The sequence below is a fragment of the Vigna unguiculata genome, chromosome 10, assembly GCF_004118075.2.
Source record: "Vigna unguiculata cultivar IT97K-499-35 chromosome 10, ASM411807v1, whole genome shotgun sequence".
NCBI classification, from domain to species: Eukaryota; Viridiplantae; Streptophyta; class Magnoliopsida; order Fabales; family Fabaceae; genus Vigna; species Vigna unguiculata.
In genome coordinates this window covers 14132226-14149714 of record NC_040288.1, presented here as the reverse complement: position 1 = coordinate 14149714, position 17489 = coordinate 14132226, and the positions used below count along the sequence as shown (strand labels likewise).

General features: G+C 31.6%; 1 protein-coding gene across 1 annotated transcript; it reads right to left on the bottom strand.

Moving 5' to 3' along the window:
• Positions 1-820: 820 nt before the first annotated feature.
• LOC114167252 (multicystatin-like) lies at positions 821-1704 on the bottom strand. The gene is made up of 2 exons (XM_028052273.1): positions 1302-1704; positions 821-1210 (listed from the first exon to the last, which is right to left on the bottom strand). The coding sequence occupies exons 1-2, from the start codon at positions 1698-1700 to the stop codon at positions 1022-1024; spliced, it is 588 nt and encodes a 195-aa protein (XP_027908074.1). The 5' UTR covers positions 1701-1704; the 3' UTR covers positions 821-1021.
• Between the last annotated feature and the right edge of the window lie 15785 nt (positions 1705-17489).

Below are 17489 nucleotides of genomic sequence, written 5' to 3'. Positions count from 1 at the left end.
CGTATAAATTCCTTGGGGTCTCTAGGTGAGACCTCTAGGGTCGCGCTTCAGTGGTCGGGACGTAATTCCATGGCCCCTGTTAGTGGGTGTCCATGGTGGTGCCCCATCTGTATAACTAGGTAAGGATTCAAGGTAAGGACTGCATCCTGACACTCTAAGGGGCCAGTTAGTCTCACTTAGAGCGGACTGACCCCTATGGTGAGAGTAGCAGGAGGCCTGAAATTCATTAAGGGCTAACCTTGTGGTGAGGGAGATTTGATTCATCGTAACATTGTAACACATAGCTCGGAGATGAGCAGCTCAGGGTCGACCAGAGGTATCCACCACAAGTGCAAGCATCCGCTGAATCCGACTAAGTTATACGTATCCGGATGAGTAGAGTCGTGTCGTAGTGTATCGTTTGGAAGGTCGTAACATGCTTGGTTGTGGTATGAATATTGGATGGTGAAAATATAATTGACTGTATGATGAATATGTTATTGGCTCTAGCTTACCCTGTTTATTGTGTGATTGTCTTGTATGTGGTTCTTCTTTCTTGCGATGATCATCAATTCGATTGATGGGAACAGATGGGCGAAGTTCTCGTGGCCAGCAAGGGAATGGTGATTCTGCTGCTTAGCCATCTGGGCTGGAGTTCTCTTCATATTTTCTTTAGGGCTAAGGCCCATGTATCGTTTCATGTGTTTCTACTTTACACCCTTTCTTAGGTTGGTTTTCCGTTTTCCTTTGGCATCGTGGTGTGCCCGATTTCTTTGTAGGGGTTGTGTTTAGAACCCCAGGACTACGCTACATTGTTATCTCTGTGTGACGTTTCCTTTAATACGCACATAAATACATAATCCGCAACATTAGTTATAATTCTATGATATATAACATTTATTTGTAGTGGACTTCATGCACCCCATACATCGTAGGTAGCATTAATTACATTTATTTATACCACACATGCATACTAAAGGAGTCTTCAGATATGTGCTGAAACTTTCACCTTTCTAAGTGCTATTATGAGACCGAAAGAGGATCAAACAGCAACATCCACAGGCTTGAATTCCAGCAATTCTATGGAGTTCAACCATGACCTCTCCCACACCTTAGCTTCATACACATTTTTACTATCACCATCTTTTGCTTCCAAAGTTATGTAGTATATGAACCCTTCCACTACCTGTTCCTTCGCATCAATCACCCTCACAAACTCCAAATTTGCATTCTGAGTCATCAACAAAATCACGAACCAAAAATCAATCATCGAATAATGGTTCCCCAGTGAAATAAAGAAAGGAAGAAGAACAAAAGTAAACCTCGTTTTTGTTGTATTGATCAACGGCAAAGCGAGCGAGATTCTCGATGTGAAGGGTATCAGAAGGAACATCGCCGACTCCACCGTCTTTTGTTTCTATTGCTGAATCAGTGACGAGGTTGAATTCTTGCACCTCTTTGGAGTTCAACCATTCCCTCACCCACACTTTGGTTTTATACACCCTTTTGGTTTCACCATCTTTGGCCTCCAAGGTTATGTAGTACAAGATCCCACTCACCACCTGCTGTTTTGCACTTATCACTCTCACAAACTCCAAAACTCCATTCTGCTTTTTGTTGTGATCGTCAACGGCAAAGTGAGCCAGATTTGCGATCTCCACGCTATTGGCAGATCCAGGCACATCGGTGATGCCACCTACAGTTACTATTGTTGTTGCCATATTTCTCTGCTCTTCATCACTCTCTCTTCTACCACTCTTTATACCCAAAAATATACCAAATTGGTTGGGAAACAGTACAATGATGTGATATGAACAATAACAAAAAACAATGTATCTCGTTTTTCTGTCTTCTGAGAGATTTCATTTGTGGAGGTATTCTTATTTTTTTACGAAAATGATATTTCAACAAAAAATTTTGACAAGTTTTTGACAAAATTGATGTGGCACCAGTGTTTTTTAAATTTTATTGCAAAAAGGTTAACATAACACGTGCGGGATGTTTGGAAACTGAAAGTTAAAATTTAATTAGAGAGAGAAAGGGAGGAAGAGAGAAAGGGAGAAAGCGAGTTTGCGAGAAAGCGAGAAAGGGAACATCGAAAGCGAGAGAGAAAGCATCTGGTTTTTGTCGGAGGTTCGTGCTTCAGGCATCGTCCGACCTGAAGTTGTCGTCGTCCGTCCGTCCCATAGACTACCCTTATTCATCCAGACCGTGTCATTGCAGCGTTGGGAATGGGTTTGCGAACACGACACACTATTAAAAAGCTAGTTGTTGTTGAAGTTGTTTGGTGATATTGTAATACAGTTCGAAGAGCAATATTGTGTATCAAAAGGAATGGGTGGTCTAAAAATACTATGGTCTTTTGTATATTGTATTGGGTGCCGAGATGAGTCATTCAATTGTATTGACAACATGCAACCAGTAATCATAAAGTTGCACCCTACTCCCCACATAGGTTCGAGTAACTCCTCGCTTTAGTTATAATTGTTTATTTTTGCTCTTGTGAGGCTATACTGCCACCACATTCATTGAATGGGGATTGGATGATGGAAAACAATTTGTGTGTGAGTGAATGAATGAGGAATGATCCAACTATTAAATTTACAATAAGTTTATTGACATCTGCAGGTTTTTAAGAAAAGTTTGCTTTAACTCCCCACATACGTATTCATAACTCCCCAGTTGTGCGTCACATAGTTATTTAGCCTATTTTGCACTTACAAAAAGCACAAATTGAGTGAATGCACTGGTAATTGTTGAAAAGCACTTCCCTAAGAAGTTAATGAATGATCAGTCATGGAAAAAGGAAATTGAAACAATGTTTTTGATAATGTGCAACCAGTAATCATAAAGTTGCACCCTACTCCCCACATAGGTTCGAGTAACTCCCCACTTTAGTTACAATTGTTTATTTTGGCTCTTGTGAGGCTATACTGCCACCACATTCATTGAATGAGGATTGGATGATGGAAAGCAATTTGTGTGTGAGTTAATGAATGAGGAATGATCCAACTATTAAATTTAATAACAAGTTCCAGATTTTAATAATCTGTATTTAAAGATCATATTTCGAGCACATAATTCATTCACTCACTAAGAAAGTAATTTCCATCATCCAATTAACATGAACTAAAGTGAATGGTTTGTCTAACTGCACAATACACAAAAAACACAAGTCAAAACAAAGTGGGAAGTTAGGCATAACTACGTGGGGAGTTAGGTAGAACTTTATTTCTATAGACTAGAGACTTTTATATATCGTATTTGGATCATTGCTCTTACATTCACTGACTTACAAACTGTTGTCCATAATCCAATCTCCAAGAACTAAAGTGTGTGGTTTGTCTAACATGGCATAGCCCAAAAAACAACAATCAAAACTAAGTGGGGAGTTAGGCATATCTATAAGGGGAGTTAGGTGGAAGTTTATGTCTATAGAGTGCAGACTTCAATAAAGGTCATTTATAAATGGTATTTGTATAATTGGTCTTTCATTCACCGACTGACAAACTCTTCTCATCATCCAATCTCCATTAACTAAAGTGGGTGGTTTGTCTAACAAAAAACACAACTCAAAACAAAGTGGGGAGTAAGCCATAATTAGGTGGGGAGTTACGTGAAATTTTTTTCTATACGGTGCAGACTTCAGTAAAGGTCATTTATATATGGTATGTGGATCATTGTTCTTTCATTCACTGACTTAAAAACTCTTGTCCCTCATCCAATGTCCAAGAACTAAAGTGGGTGGTTTGTCTAACATGACATAACCCAAAAAACAGCAATCAAAACTAAGTGGGGAGTTACGAATAACTATGTGGGGAGTTAGGTGAAAGTTTATGTCTATGGAGTGTAGACTTCAGTAAAGATCATTTATAAATCGAATTTGGATAATTGGGTCTTTAATTCACCGAGTGACAAACTCTTCTCCATCATCCAATCTCCATTAACTAAAGTGAGTGGTTTGTCTAACAAAAAACACAACTCAAAACAAAGTGGGGAGTAAGCCATAAGTATGTGGGGAGTTACGTTAAAAAAATTTTCTATATCGTGCAGACTTCTGTAAAGGTCATTTATATATGATATGTGGATCATTGCTCTTTCATTCACTGACTTACAAACTCTTCTCCATCATCCAATCTCCATGAACTAAAGTGGGTGGTTTGTCTAACATGACAGAACCCAAGAAACAACAATCATAACTAAGTGGGGAGTTAGGTATACGTACGTGGGGAGTTACGTCAACGTTTATTTATATAGATTGCAGATTTCAGTAAAGTTGATTTATATATAGTATTTGAATCATTGGTCTTTGATTCACTAACTTACAAAGTCTTCTCCATCATCCAATCTCCATTAAGTAAAGTGGGTGGTTTGTCTAACAACACAAAACCAAAAAAACACAACTCAATAATAAGTGGGGAGTAAGGCATAAATATGTGGGGAGTCACATGAAACTTTATTTACATATATTGCAGATTTCACTACACCTAATTTATATTTCATATTTGGATCATTCATTCATCCATTCACTGCTTTACAAAGTTATTTTCCATCATTCATGCACTAACTTACATTCACACAAATAAAAATTTACTACTTTATAATTTCCCTAGTATCCTTCCATTTTTCAAAAATGTCCCAACAAAATATTAAATCAGTAGTTATGATTGTTTTATTGGGGACTTGTGCTAAAATTTTATGTACTTCAATCCAGATCTTACATCAATCATTAACTTCAACAAAACCTAAACAAAACCTCAACAAACTAACCATAAGGATGTAAGCTAACATTTCCCATAACAAATGAAATGGGCTCCGGTAAGGGTTCAATGGTACGGTCGGCAAGAGGAAATCGTTGTTGTCGACGACTTTGGCTACGCCCTGTCTCCGCAAACCCACTCCCACGCTACAATGACACGGTCTGGATGAATAAGGGTAGTCTATGGGACGGACGGGCGACAACAAATTCAGGTTGGACGGTGTCTGAAGCACGAACCTCCGACGAAAACTAGATGCTTTCTCTCTCGCTTTCGCTGTTCCCTTTCTCACAAACTCGCTTTCTCCCTTTCTCCCTTCCTCCCTTTCTCTCTCTAATTAAATTTTAACTTTCAGTTTCCAAACATTCCGCACGTGTTACGTTAACCTTTTTGCAATAAAATTTAAAAAATATTGGTGCCACGTCAGATTTGTAAAAAATTTGTCAAAATTTTTTGTTGAAATATCATTTTTGTATTTTTTACACGTGGATGTTTATACCGACAAGATTTTGAATCATAGGTTGTATTTTATTACATATTTATTGAGTCAATTTTTTACTAGAGCTTTTTAAAATTTTAGTTATTTCACCGATAAAAATTTTTATATTACATAATTTCGTTTTCAAATTTATTAAAATATTTAGAAAAAAATATTTTTTTTACTATTTTTTAAAAAAATTTAACTGACAAGTAATTTTTCATAAATAATTATTTTTTATAAAATTATAAAATTCATAAATATTTTTTTCAAATATTGTAAAAAATATTTTATATAAAATATTTTAAAAGAAATTAGCATAACTTTCCTACAAATAATCCTTTTATAATAAAATTTATAAGTATGTTTAAAAAAAAAATTAAAATAAAATTGATAGAAAATATAAGTTTTTTTAATAATGTTTTACTTATTTAAAAATTATTGTTATTTTGCTAAAGTTGTAAATTTTTAGTTATTTTAAAATTTTAAAATTAATATACATCAATATATTCTAAAAATAAACAATATAGTAAAATTTAACAGAAAATTTAAATTCAAGATTTTTTTCTTTCATTTTCAAATTATTGTATCTGTTTTTACTTCGTAAATTTAACAATTTTTCTAGCGTGTGTCATATTCAGGTACAGTCGATAATTCTACATTATTTAAGAGTAAGACAAAAGACATTAAGAACACCGTTGGGAGAACGTTCCTATTCTAAATTAAGTTCTTGGGTGAATATTTATGGACACAACTTGGTCAATGTGGAGAACCTATTTGGATGTGAACAGAAGGACTTTTTTGTCATCATTCTTAAGTCGTACAAACTATATGAAGGTTACAGGCGATCTTTAGGTTTGTGGACACAACTCACCCAATGTTTAGAACATGTTTTGATGTGAATAAGTACAACTTTTTTTATTTCGTTTTCTTTTTCTTAATTCTTTTTGGAAATTTATATAATTAATAAAAACAAAACAAAATGACAGATATTTTATGACAAAACATTAGCTATTAACGGATAGAATTTTGGATTTTCCTGAATTAATCTATTTTATTCAATTTTATTTATTTAACATTATTGGCTTATCTGATCGATTGTTTATCTAATCGAATAGTATGTTCAAATTTATTTTAAATTTGTTAGATAGATATGGATTTTTTTTTCTCAACTATTTTTGATACCGTAAGAATTTATCAGAACATATGTATGGTTAAATATGTTTGAAATATTTTAATATAATTTAAAAATTAAATAATTAAAATAAAAGTTTTATTGTTACTTATATTTTTATGGATTTTTTTATTTTATGGATTAATGATATCTATGGTTAACGACTATATTTTTTTATTACAATATACTCTTGTGTCTCTATTTTCTACCTATAAATATCATCTAGTCATAGAAGAAAATACAACAACTAAGACAACAAACATTAGAGTTCTCTCAGAAGTGTTCTTCTTTTCTTCTCTATATTATCTTTTAAAACAGTGGTGTTCATAAGGTTCAGAGATGCTTCGCTGCACACTCGATCGATCTGACGAGTTGTTGTATCTTGGGAGAGAAACACATATGATTTGAAACACATACGATTGTGTATTTGTATTGCCATGTGTAGCGGGGGCGTTTTCTCTCTAATGATAGCGTTATGCATGCCTTAACTTAGGCTATTTATACTCCTTATCTAATTTATTTTTTATCTCTTATTTATTATTGTTATAAAAATTATTAGTTCTCTGATCAATATTCTTTGATTCATATACATGTCAATATTATTATTATTCTAATTATTATAATAATTTTATTATTAATTGTATTATTTGAGTAATTATTTTCTAACAAAATATAAGCTTTCCATGAACGTACTATAAATAACTTACCAGTAAACTAATTGTAAGAAAAAAATTATTATGGATTTTATTTTCATCTTCTATAGGTATTCATAAGAAAGAAAAAAAAAACATAAAAGTCTTTTAGTTTATTGGAAAATTGGAAAGGTCAGATTATGAAGAACACTATTAAAAAAGCATACAATTTCTCCCAATTTTCTTTTATAAAAGTTTTCTTAGAAAATACTTATAAACTTTGTTATGAATAATAATTTGTAAGATTGTTATCAATTTTTTGCAAATTATTTTGCATTATGCAGAAAATTTTGTAAGAAATATTTTAATTTTATATATTTTTAAGAAATAATTATCCAAAAAGAATTTTCTACCAATTTAAACTATTAGGAAAAATAATAAAAAGATATTTTCTTAAAAAGTTTTATAATAAATTTAAACAAAAAGACCGCATAAAATATGAAAAATTTTAGTAGTGGACAGTTAAGTGACCTAAACAATGCAAATAATGAGAGGGTTTGGAATTACAAGTAAACATGTTGTATAGAAGGTACCTAATAAATGGTGAACTCTTTAGTATTATTACAAGATTACACAAACAGTAAACTCCTATAATTAGTATAACTATGGGTAGAAGTCTTCACAATTTTTACGCAGGGGAAGGACTTTGTGTTCTACAGATGAAGTGCAGGTTAGAACCAACACTAAGGGAGTGCTAAAAAACAAGCAAATAAGTAGATGGAAGAGAATAGATAAATAATGTGGACCCTAGTGCAAATAACATATATGCATACATTCATGGGAACAAAAGATCCTCACCCTCCCAACAGTGATGCAAGTTGAAGTCTTCTGCATAATGTTTTGGCAAGCTACCAAAGTAAATAGAGAAGTGAAGGAAAGTCGTTAAAAAGTAAATTTTAAACCTAACGCAACCGTATAAAATCGACTTGTAAGGTGAAATTTATTCTCATTTTTATATTGTGAATTGCCTTTAGCTCTAATATGAGAGTAAACATTATGTGTACATTATAAACTAACTTTTCTATGATGAAGCCTAGCCTTGTAGTGGCGTGCTTCTCACATTTTTATCATTCCTTTAATTTCCATTTTATGCTTTCTTCTTCCTTTGTGTGTGTGTGACTTGGGTTTTACTCTTTTTATGTGTTGTCCACTCTTATTTGTGTGCCCATTCTTCTCTTCTCTAGAATCTTGGAAAGGAACCTTCACATCTAGATAGCTTGCTATCTTAATGTCTAGTGGCAATTTCCTTCGTTTTCTTAATCAATCTTCACCATATTCAATAATCTTCTAAAAGGAACAAGATAATCCGACATCATCTTGTGAGAAAAATTCTGAACCTAAAGTAGTAGACTCTAGTGCTTCATCATTAACCAAGTCAACTATAATAGTAGGTTTTTTAAGTGTATCTTTTAATTCCCTTGGTTCTTCCACTGCACTTGGTTCTTTCATTGCATTATCCTCACAATGTTTCTCTTGAAAAGGATCATATCTACTCATATTCTCATAAACATATAAAAATTTATATTCACAATGAGCAACATCATTACATTCATTAGTAGATATATCATCGTGATGTGATTCTATTGTTGGTTGAATTAACATTTGAATCTTGCACTCGTTCACATCAGTGATCAATTGTTCCAACTAATTCTACAAGCTCTAGTTCATGGCATCCATCTTTTGTTTGAATTCCTTTATCTGTTGGTGAGTTTCATGAGATGCATTCATCACCTCAGCCATCATATTCATCATTTTTGCTAGAGTTGGATCCCTAGATGTTGCAACTAATTGTGTTTGTTGTTATTGAGAACCATATTCATATGGTTGTTGATAATCATTTTTCAAAAAAAATGATCTAAAATATAGATCATTTAGTTCACACATAGTTAACCTACTTATATCAAGCATAATAGTAGGTGTAACAATTGGTTGCTGCTGAAAACCATATGGTTGTTGTGGATAATAATCATAGTTCATTTTAAAATCACGTTGTTGATTATATTCATATGAAAAATTATTTTGCACTTTTTTTAAACAAACTATATAAAAATTATAAAGAAATAATTTTACCAAATTAAAATACCTAAAGAAAATAAAATAAATGTTAGCAAAAATAGAGAAAAATAAAATGTTAGTGATAAACAAAAATAAAATAAAATAAGAAAAATAAAATAAGAACCAAAATAATAAAACTTCTAATTTTGTTCCCCAACAATGATGCCAAATTTGATAGCGCCATTGTTGACAATATCAAATTAATACTACTAAACTACAACAATTTCAATATTGCTAAGATAGTAACCAACAAAATAGAAAGTGAAAGTCAACCCTAAGTCACTTTCCAACGAACACAAAATTGATTTCTAACAAGTTAGTTCTTATGAAATCTATACACTAAAAGGGTTATTTCAAATACAATAAAAATAACACAAGAAGTTAAAGATAAAATAAAAAGATAAAATAATAAAATAATACAATAAAGAAAGAAATAAAATTGGAAAGCGATAAAAAGAGATTAAAACAATAATAAAGAAAATGGGTTGATTCTACTACTTTTTCATAATAGGATTCATCATTGGTTACCTAAAGATTATTGTTCAATTAAATAGTGTCTCGGATTTTTAAATTAATAAAATAAAGTCTCAATTAATTTGTTGGCATTCTCACTATTAACCAAAGTACAATCTCAATTAAAAGTGAGAACTTTTTAGATTGTTCATAGCAAATTCAACCAAAGTGCAATCTCAATCAAATTCTTCTATTTCTAATCATGTTTATTCCTTTGTCTCCAAAACAAGTAAAAATCTATTATCTTTAATCAAAGTAAAGTCTCAATTATTGCTTAAAACTCATTTAACCACATGGAAGTTTCTAAATAAAATCAAAGTAGTCTCAATTAAATTTAAAAATCATTAAACTAACATGTTCAATATGAAAATAGATTAAACAACGTGATGGTTAGTAACAATGTAAAAAGTATTACTTTTTACTTGATTAGAAGACATGAGACATATATAACATATAAACCACAAAAGTAATAAAAGAATAAAGAAATTATTTCATTCTAACTTCAAAATCCATAATGAAATTTCAACATAATCAGCCCCAAAAGCTTAACACTCCATGGAATGTAAAAATAGCATAAAAATAGAAAACAATGGTGGAGATGACGAAATTAAGTCCCCTAAAAGGGTTCCTTAAGCTTCTATAATATATTTCCCTAAGTCTTTTTTTTTTATATAGAAATTGGACTGAGCTTTGTTTTGAGCTTTTCTGTTGTTGTACTCTTCTTTCTGATAATGTAATATCCTCCAATTATCTTCTAAATAATCCAATATCTTCAAGATATATTTTGTTGTAGTGGAGATCTAAAAAGATTTAAGAAGATCTTGCCACATTCAAAAAGATTTAGCAAAATATTATCTTTTGTTATTTACTGATAAAAATTAAGTATGATAATTATTTAAAAATATCAAATGAAATTTCTAAAGATATATTTGTCCTAAATTATCTTTTATCATAAATATTTACATATTATCAAAACCCTTTTTGTAGAAAAATTAGAAAAAACCACAAGGTCCAATTTTTTGTTACCCGTTCCCTTTTCCTGGTTTAGCCAAATTTCTTCATTTTTTTCATGCCTTCTTGCATTCTTCATGTAATGCTTGGCTTGGATTCTTGTGGTTTTAATTATTTGCTATTCTTGTATTTATCTTTAAGGTTTGATGAATCTTTGATAAATTTATTTTCACACTTCAATGAGCTCAACTTAACTACAACTACATTGACACACCTTAAAATATCCAAAGAGCATTTGTGAAATTAAAAAGCTATTTTTAACATATTTTTATATCTCATGCTCAGTAAACCCAATTATAATAAATCTTAATTAAGATAGTCTTTAAAAGCACAAAAACAAATTAAGAGTCCAAGACTAAAGGCTAAATGAAGGCATAAATGTGCACTCATCAAAAACTCAATTTAATATGATTTTTGCAATTGTTTCATTGAAGCAATAATATTTTATAATTATAATCAATCAATAATTTGGTCTTTAGTTAGATTCATTATTTCCAAATATCCATATGACTTTATCATTTAATTCAAAAACTTTATTCTTTTGGAATGCAATTGTCACAAGATAATTATTTAACCTTGTGGCTCATTTAATTAATTCTCAATTTCAAATGACTAGATAAAAATATTAATTCAAATGATCAATCAAATATTAAAGAAAAGAAAAATCTTGACCAAATGACACAACTCATTCTAAATTGTCTTTTTTATGTGCCAAACATCCATCTTATATAAACACTTATGAAACTTAAATATCAAAGATTAAACATATGAGAACACTTGTCTATAATTTATATTTTGATATGCAAAACACGGTAATCAAGCACTTCAGGTATATATTTCAATTAGAGATTCCGCTTTACTCGTATAATGTTGTTTCTCATCTAACTAGAGACTTCCTCGTTTGGTAGTACAATCATTTTGTTATCATGAAAACTCTTTTAGCTTGAGGGGCTCGTCTACTTCAACAAAAACCCAATACAACTAGAATAAACAAAAAATAATATCTATAAAACAATTATGGTGAGCAAATGTTAAATGACTTAAAAATAAAAAATTAAAGAAAATATGTACATTGAAACCAATTTATTACTATTGAAAGGAAATGAGATAATAATTGAAAATAAACACTTGGAAAGTTTAGTCATTTACAATAAATCTATAAATGTGTGTATAAATATATGTGTCGTTAATCTTTAAACACGGGGTCATAGAGATTTCATCCCTAAAAGAAAACTGGGAAGAATAAAAGTTCAATATGTAGTTAAGAAACAAAACAATCTACATAAGCATAAATTATAAGAATATCAATATGAACAGGAACTTCACGTGCTTTATGAATGTCATCAAGAATCGTGTCATATGAACAAAAGTTTGGATATGCAAGTGAAATAAGAATTGGAAATATAACATAATTTATATCAACACATGTATCACACATGCTAGAATCACAAGTACAACCTGTATAAGTTTTTGAATTTTTTGATAAATCAAAATGTAGTAATGGTACTATTTTTCTTTTTGGAATTGCTTCATCAAGTGCTTTAGAGATGGTTCAAAATTGGTTTGCATAGGTGGCTGCTTAAAGTATGAGTTACAAGCTTGCAATAATTGGTGCAATGACTGGTCATAGTGAAGATTGTCCACAATATGAATCACAAAGCTCCTTGTAATATGGTTGTTGATGAGTGCGTATTTTTGCCCTCATTCAGTGTTTAATCCTGGGTATTTAATTGAATTTGTATGCTTAAAGAGTGATTTAATTGACAGTTCTGATAATTAGGCTATTTGAGCTTGTGTGATAAAAATGTCTTAAAAAGTGATTTTTCGCTGCATAAATTATTTTTGGATATTTTTAACGTTTGTTGATGTAGCTGAAGTTAAGATTAAGCTCATTCAAGGTGGGAAAATAAATTTATTGAAGTTACAGAACAACTTTAAATAAGGCTGAATTTAGCACGTTTTGGAAAAATCACTTTTGCACCCCAGTTTTTACTTATACACTTCCTTCTTTCTAAATGGGTCTCACCAAAAACCTATTCTGCACCTCCTAATATGTATATTTACAACCTTCCTACCACTTAAACCTAACTCACTCAGATCATGCCATGTGGCAATCCCCAACTTTTAAATATGTCCAATTAAAACATTCCACGTGGCATTAATCCTTGCACATGCATGTGAACCAATCAGGTCATGCCGCGTCATCATCTTCAACCCTAGCTTCTTCTCTTGGAAACCCTAGTAGCCTCCATCAGGTCAGCTGTGGCAGCCGCCACTCTCGCCGTCAATCACCGGTACCGCAACTCCACCATTTTCAACCTTCTGCACTATCGCGCAAATGCAGTAAGCTCCAGGCACCTGGACCAGCACCATGCCTGGACCTGTGAGACCCATCCACTACCGTAAGCCTACATCATCTCTGCACCTCACCGTCACCATTTTTCCATCCGCGCCACCACCGCACAACGAAGGCGATGCACATGCAGTAAAAATGTGAGAGCAGCAGCCATGGAAACTGCAACACGAGGTCAATCCACGCGTGCGACGAACCAGATTCACACAGATCTGCAGTAAAACCTCGCTGTCAGCCACCGCACCAGCCATTGAAACAGCCATCCTCTATCAGTGCACTTGTTGGAAAACGCAAAACAGTAGCGAAAACCTCAACCTACACGAAGCGCGACCATTGCGAGCCTCCACGCTTGAGGCAGAAACAAATCTGCACCACAACACCGTGAGCACACCTTTGTCGGAGCAGCATCGCACACCATCATAGCCATCGCGTTCGGAACAACACTGGGTAGGAGTCCACCATGGCAGCAGCCGTCAAAGAGACTAAATGCGTAGCCTCACTCATTCCTCCATGGCGGAAACCCTAGTCTGGAGAGAGAAAGTGCACTCTGCAATGTGTCAATCTGCTATTGCACAGTCAAACAGGTCAACTGGTCAAAGCAGCAGTCTACTCTGGTCAAAGACTGGTCAAAGGAGAGGGATTTAATTGCAAATATTGATATTTTTGGATGTCTCTGCAAAATTGGACTATAGGATTGAAAATGGGTTATTTAGAAAATTAATAAAAATATTATTTGGTGATAATTTATTAGATATCTTTAAATAATTTATTTATTTAATTATATCATAAATTATTAACCAACTATGTTTGTTGAATATTTTTAAAACTAATTATTTCTCCAAATATTTTTAAAATCACTATAAAGATAAATAATTTTTATCTTTATTTTAAAATATATTTGAGAGGTTTTAACAACCAAAAAGCCCAGTCCAAGTCCTATATAAAGAGACCAAGGGAAAGCGGAAGAAAAAACAAGCTCGGGATTTTGGAGTTTTGGAACCCTTAGGGGGCCTAATTTTGTTTCCTTTCTCTCTCTCTCCATTCTTCTATTTTTATTTTGCATTCATGGAGTTCTAAATTTCTTGGGTTGATTCCATTGTAGATTCTTAATTGGATTCTAAGGTTAGATCAATTAATTTCTTTGTTCTTTTTATTATTGTTGAGGTTTTAATTCATCTATGTCTTTTATCTTTGAATCACGTAGAAAGTAATGATTTTAAATCTATATGCATGTTGATCATATGAGTTCAAAGGTTTTTAAATCTAATTGAGACTTTACTTTGATTTTATTTAGAAACTTTCATGTGATTAAATGAGTTTTTATCAATAATTGAGACTTTACTTTGGTTAAAGGTATTAACTCTAACGAAAATTAATCGAGACTTTACTTTGATTAATTAAGCTTTTTATTTGGTGAGGAGATTAAAGAATAGATATGATTAGGCATAGTAAAATTTGATTGAGACTGTACTTTGATTGAATTTACTGTGGATAATCTAAAAGTTCTCACTTTTAATTGAGACTGTACTTTGGTTAAAAGTGAGAACGCCAACAAATTAATTGAGACTTTACATTGATTAATTTGTAAATCTACGACAATAATTAATTGAGCAATAATCTTTAGATAACTGATGATGAATCTATTTTGAAAAAGCAGTGAAATCAATCTATTTTCTTTACTATTGTTTCTATCTTATTTTATCTTTTTATCTTAATCCTCCCATATTTTTATTATTTTATTTGACTAACCTTTTTGTATAGATTTTATAAGAACTAACTTGTTAAAAATCAATTTTGTGTTCGTTGGGAGACGACTTTGGGTTACTTTACCCTTTCTATTTTGTTGATTACTATCTTAGCAATAATGACATTGCTATAGTTTAGTAGGATTAATTTGATCGCTTCAACAACATCGTTATCAGTTGTGAAGGATGAATTGGCTACTAAAGGACTATGGCAACTGCTCATAATTCGTGTAATGTTTCAATGTAGTAGGATTCACCTTACTAATTTAAAGCATTTCATAGTTAATACAAAAAACATGAATCAACAATTAAGTATATATAAAATGTATTTAAAAATTCTCCATGAGAAAAACATAACAAAATTTTTGAAAGATAAATAATACTTCATCAATTAGGAGGATGCATACAATACAAAATTATATACCTAATTGATGAGATGCCAAAGATATATTGTCTACCTTTTGTGTTTCAATCGATGAGATGTTGTGTTTTCTTCATAAAAGTTTCATGACTCTTGACATTGCATCATAAAAGTTTCACTAGCAAACGTATCAAACATAGCAAATTCTACAACTAATGGACCTAGATAAATATTATATCATTTCCAAGTTGTCTTGGACCAGAGATCATCATAGACAACATCATGTACTTTCTCTTCATTAGAGTTGTAAAAATGGGCTACCCGACCCGGCCCACCACGGGTTGGTGGGTCAAACGAGTTAGCTCAGTTGCTCACTCAATTAAAAAAATATTTTTTTTTCTTAGTCCCAAAAAACTAAATTATAATTGTCATTAAAATCTAAATAAACTTTAATACAATCCAAATACAATCAAAAATAATGTTCAACCTCAAATACAAACCAAAATTACAAAAAATTTAGGTTTGCATTTGCCAACCCAATATGTTGGCTAAAAAAAAAAATAGTCCAACCCAACCCAAATTCAAAAGAATTGTGTGACCCTTTATTTGTGGGTGGGTTGGTGACCCACTTTGACAACTCCACTCTTCATGCACAATCCAAGAGATAAGTTGTAAATAAATAATATAATAGACCAACAATTGTCGTTGGTATTTAAACTACCAAAAGGATTCATGATCAATGCTTTTGCATTGCATAAAATTAGTCGGATTATGAAGTAGTCCATCACATCATCTCTGTGCATGTCATCAAAGGTTTTTGGCTTCTTTTGGGTTCACAAACAAACACTTAAGTCTGGGTATGATCGGAAGGTACCAAACAACTTTAACAGGGGTCTATCCTTTTATATCTCTTGACTACTCTCTTTACTATTGTTTTTCTACTTGTAACATCATAACCCATACTTGAGACATTTTTTCAACCCTTTAAACTCTTTCTTGTATAATATGCAGTCGTTGAATATGCATGTATCTTTTATATTCCATTTCCATTGGAATAAGAATTTTCTTAGCCTCATAATGACTAGGTAGTGTATTTCCATCTAAAAGCATGTCCTTCAACAAAACAAGCAGTTTTGTGAAACTTTAATCGATTCACTCATTCGTCAATGGGCCGTGTAGGGTACGAGTAATAATTCTCATGTACCCAACCCCTTGGATAAACTTTTACCCTGTACCCATCCTCATATCGATGCGGGTATCCGTTATGCCGGTAACCACATATTTCTTTAATATACATGGATATCTACGAGTACCCACGGGTATTTACAAAAAACAAATTAAAATATTTAATAACATATTTTAACTATAAATTGAAATAAAATACAATATATAACATTCATAAATTTCAAACAAAATCCATATAACCCATTTAAACATGATTGAATGACAGTTTACAAAGAAATGAAGATTTTGTAAAACCAGTTGGTAGAAAATAACCCATTCAGAATCAATGTGTTAATGTTTTAAGCATTTTTTGGAATTTAAATTAGAGTATAGCGGATACGGGTATCCACGAGTATGGATACTGTCATACTATGCTTGCCCTGTTAGTTTGAGGGTTTAAAAAATACTCGTATCTATTTTATTTTCAAAAGTATTTGATAGTGGATCTATTTTAATAACAAACATAAAAAATAATTGTGGATTAAGAATGCGACAAATTAGCTTCCATAAAAAAGTGAAGGCCAAAAATGGGACGCTATTGGAGACGGTCTAGTCCATCCTTATATAAAGACAAGATAGTCATATATTTTAAAGTGGGTTAAGCCCACTCTAATGTCTAGTTAATAATTTTTAAAATAAAATATAACTTACATCATCATTTAATAAAAATAAAATAGTAGAGAATGACTAAATAATATGACAATAACATGGATTTAACTGACACATAAATAAAAATAACTTAAAAATTTTTATTAAGTCTATTGTTAGCCACGTAGGGCTCATGCAACAAAATTAGAGTGGGCTCAAACAGTAAAATTTAATCAACATTTTAATAACTTATTTTTTATAAAAATTAAATATTTTGGTTTGTGTAACCAACGATATTAAATAATAATTTTAAAAATTATTAATAGGTGTCCTGTAATGCATAAACTGAAACTTGAATTTAATAAACATTAATTTTGCATTAAAATTAATTTTGTGTGTGGTTGTAACTAACCTACAAAACAGTAAATTTAAAATTATTCAGGTCGAGTGTGATAGACATCTCCATTTTAAAAACAGAATGTAAACAATACGAATAAATTTCCCTTTATTTTTAATTTCCCTCTTTTTAAAAAAATACATTAATCAATAATAAATTTTA

Bases quoted from the DNA above. Each gene is read 5' to 3' on its own strand.
- LOC114167252 (XM_028052273.1), bottom strand. From the start codon at position 1,700: ATGGCAACAACAATAGTAACTGTAGGTGGCATCACCGATGTGCCTGGA. The intron at 1,211-1,301 runs GTTTACTTTTGT...TTGATGACTCAG, and splicing joins ATCAATACAACAAAAACGAG to AATGCAAATTTGGAGTTTGT.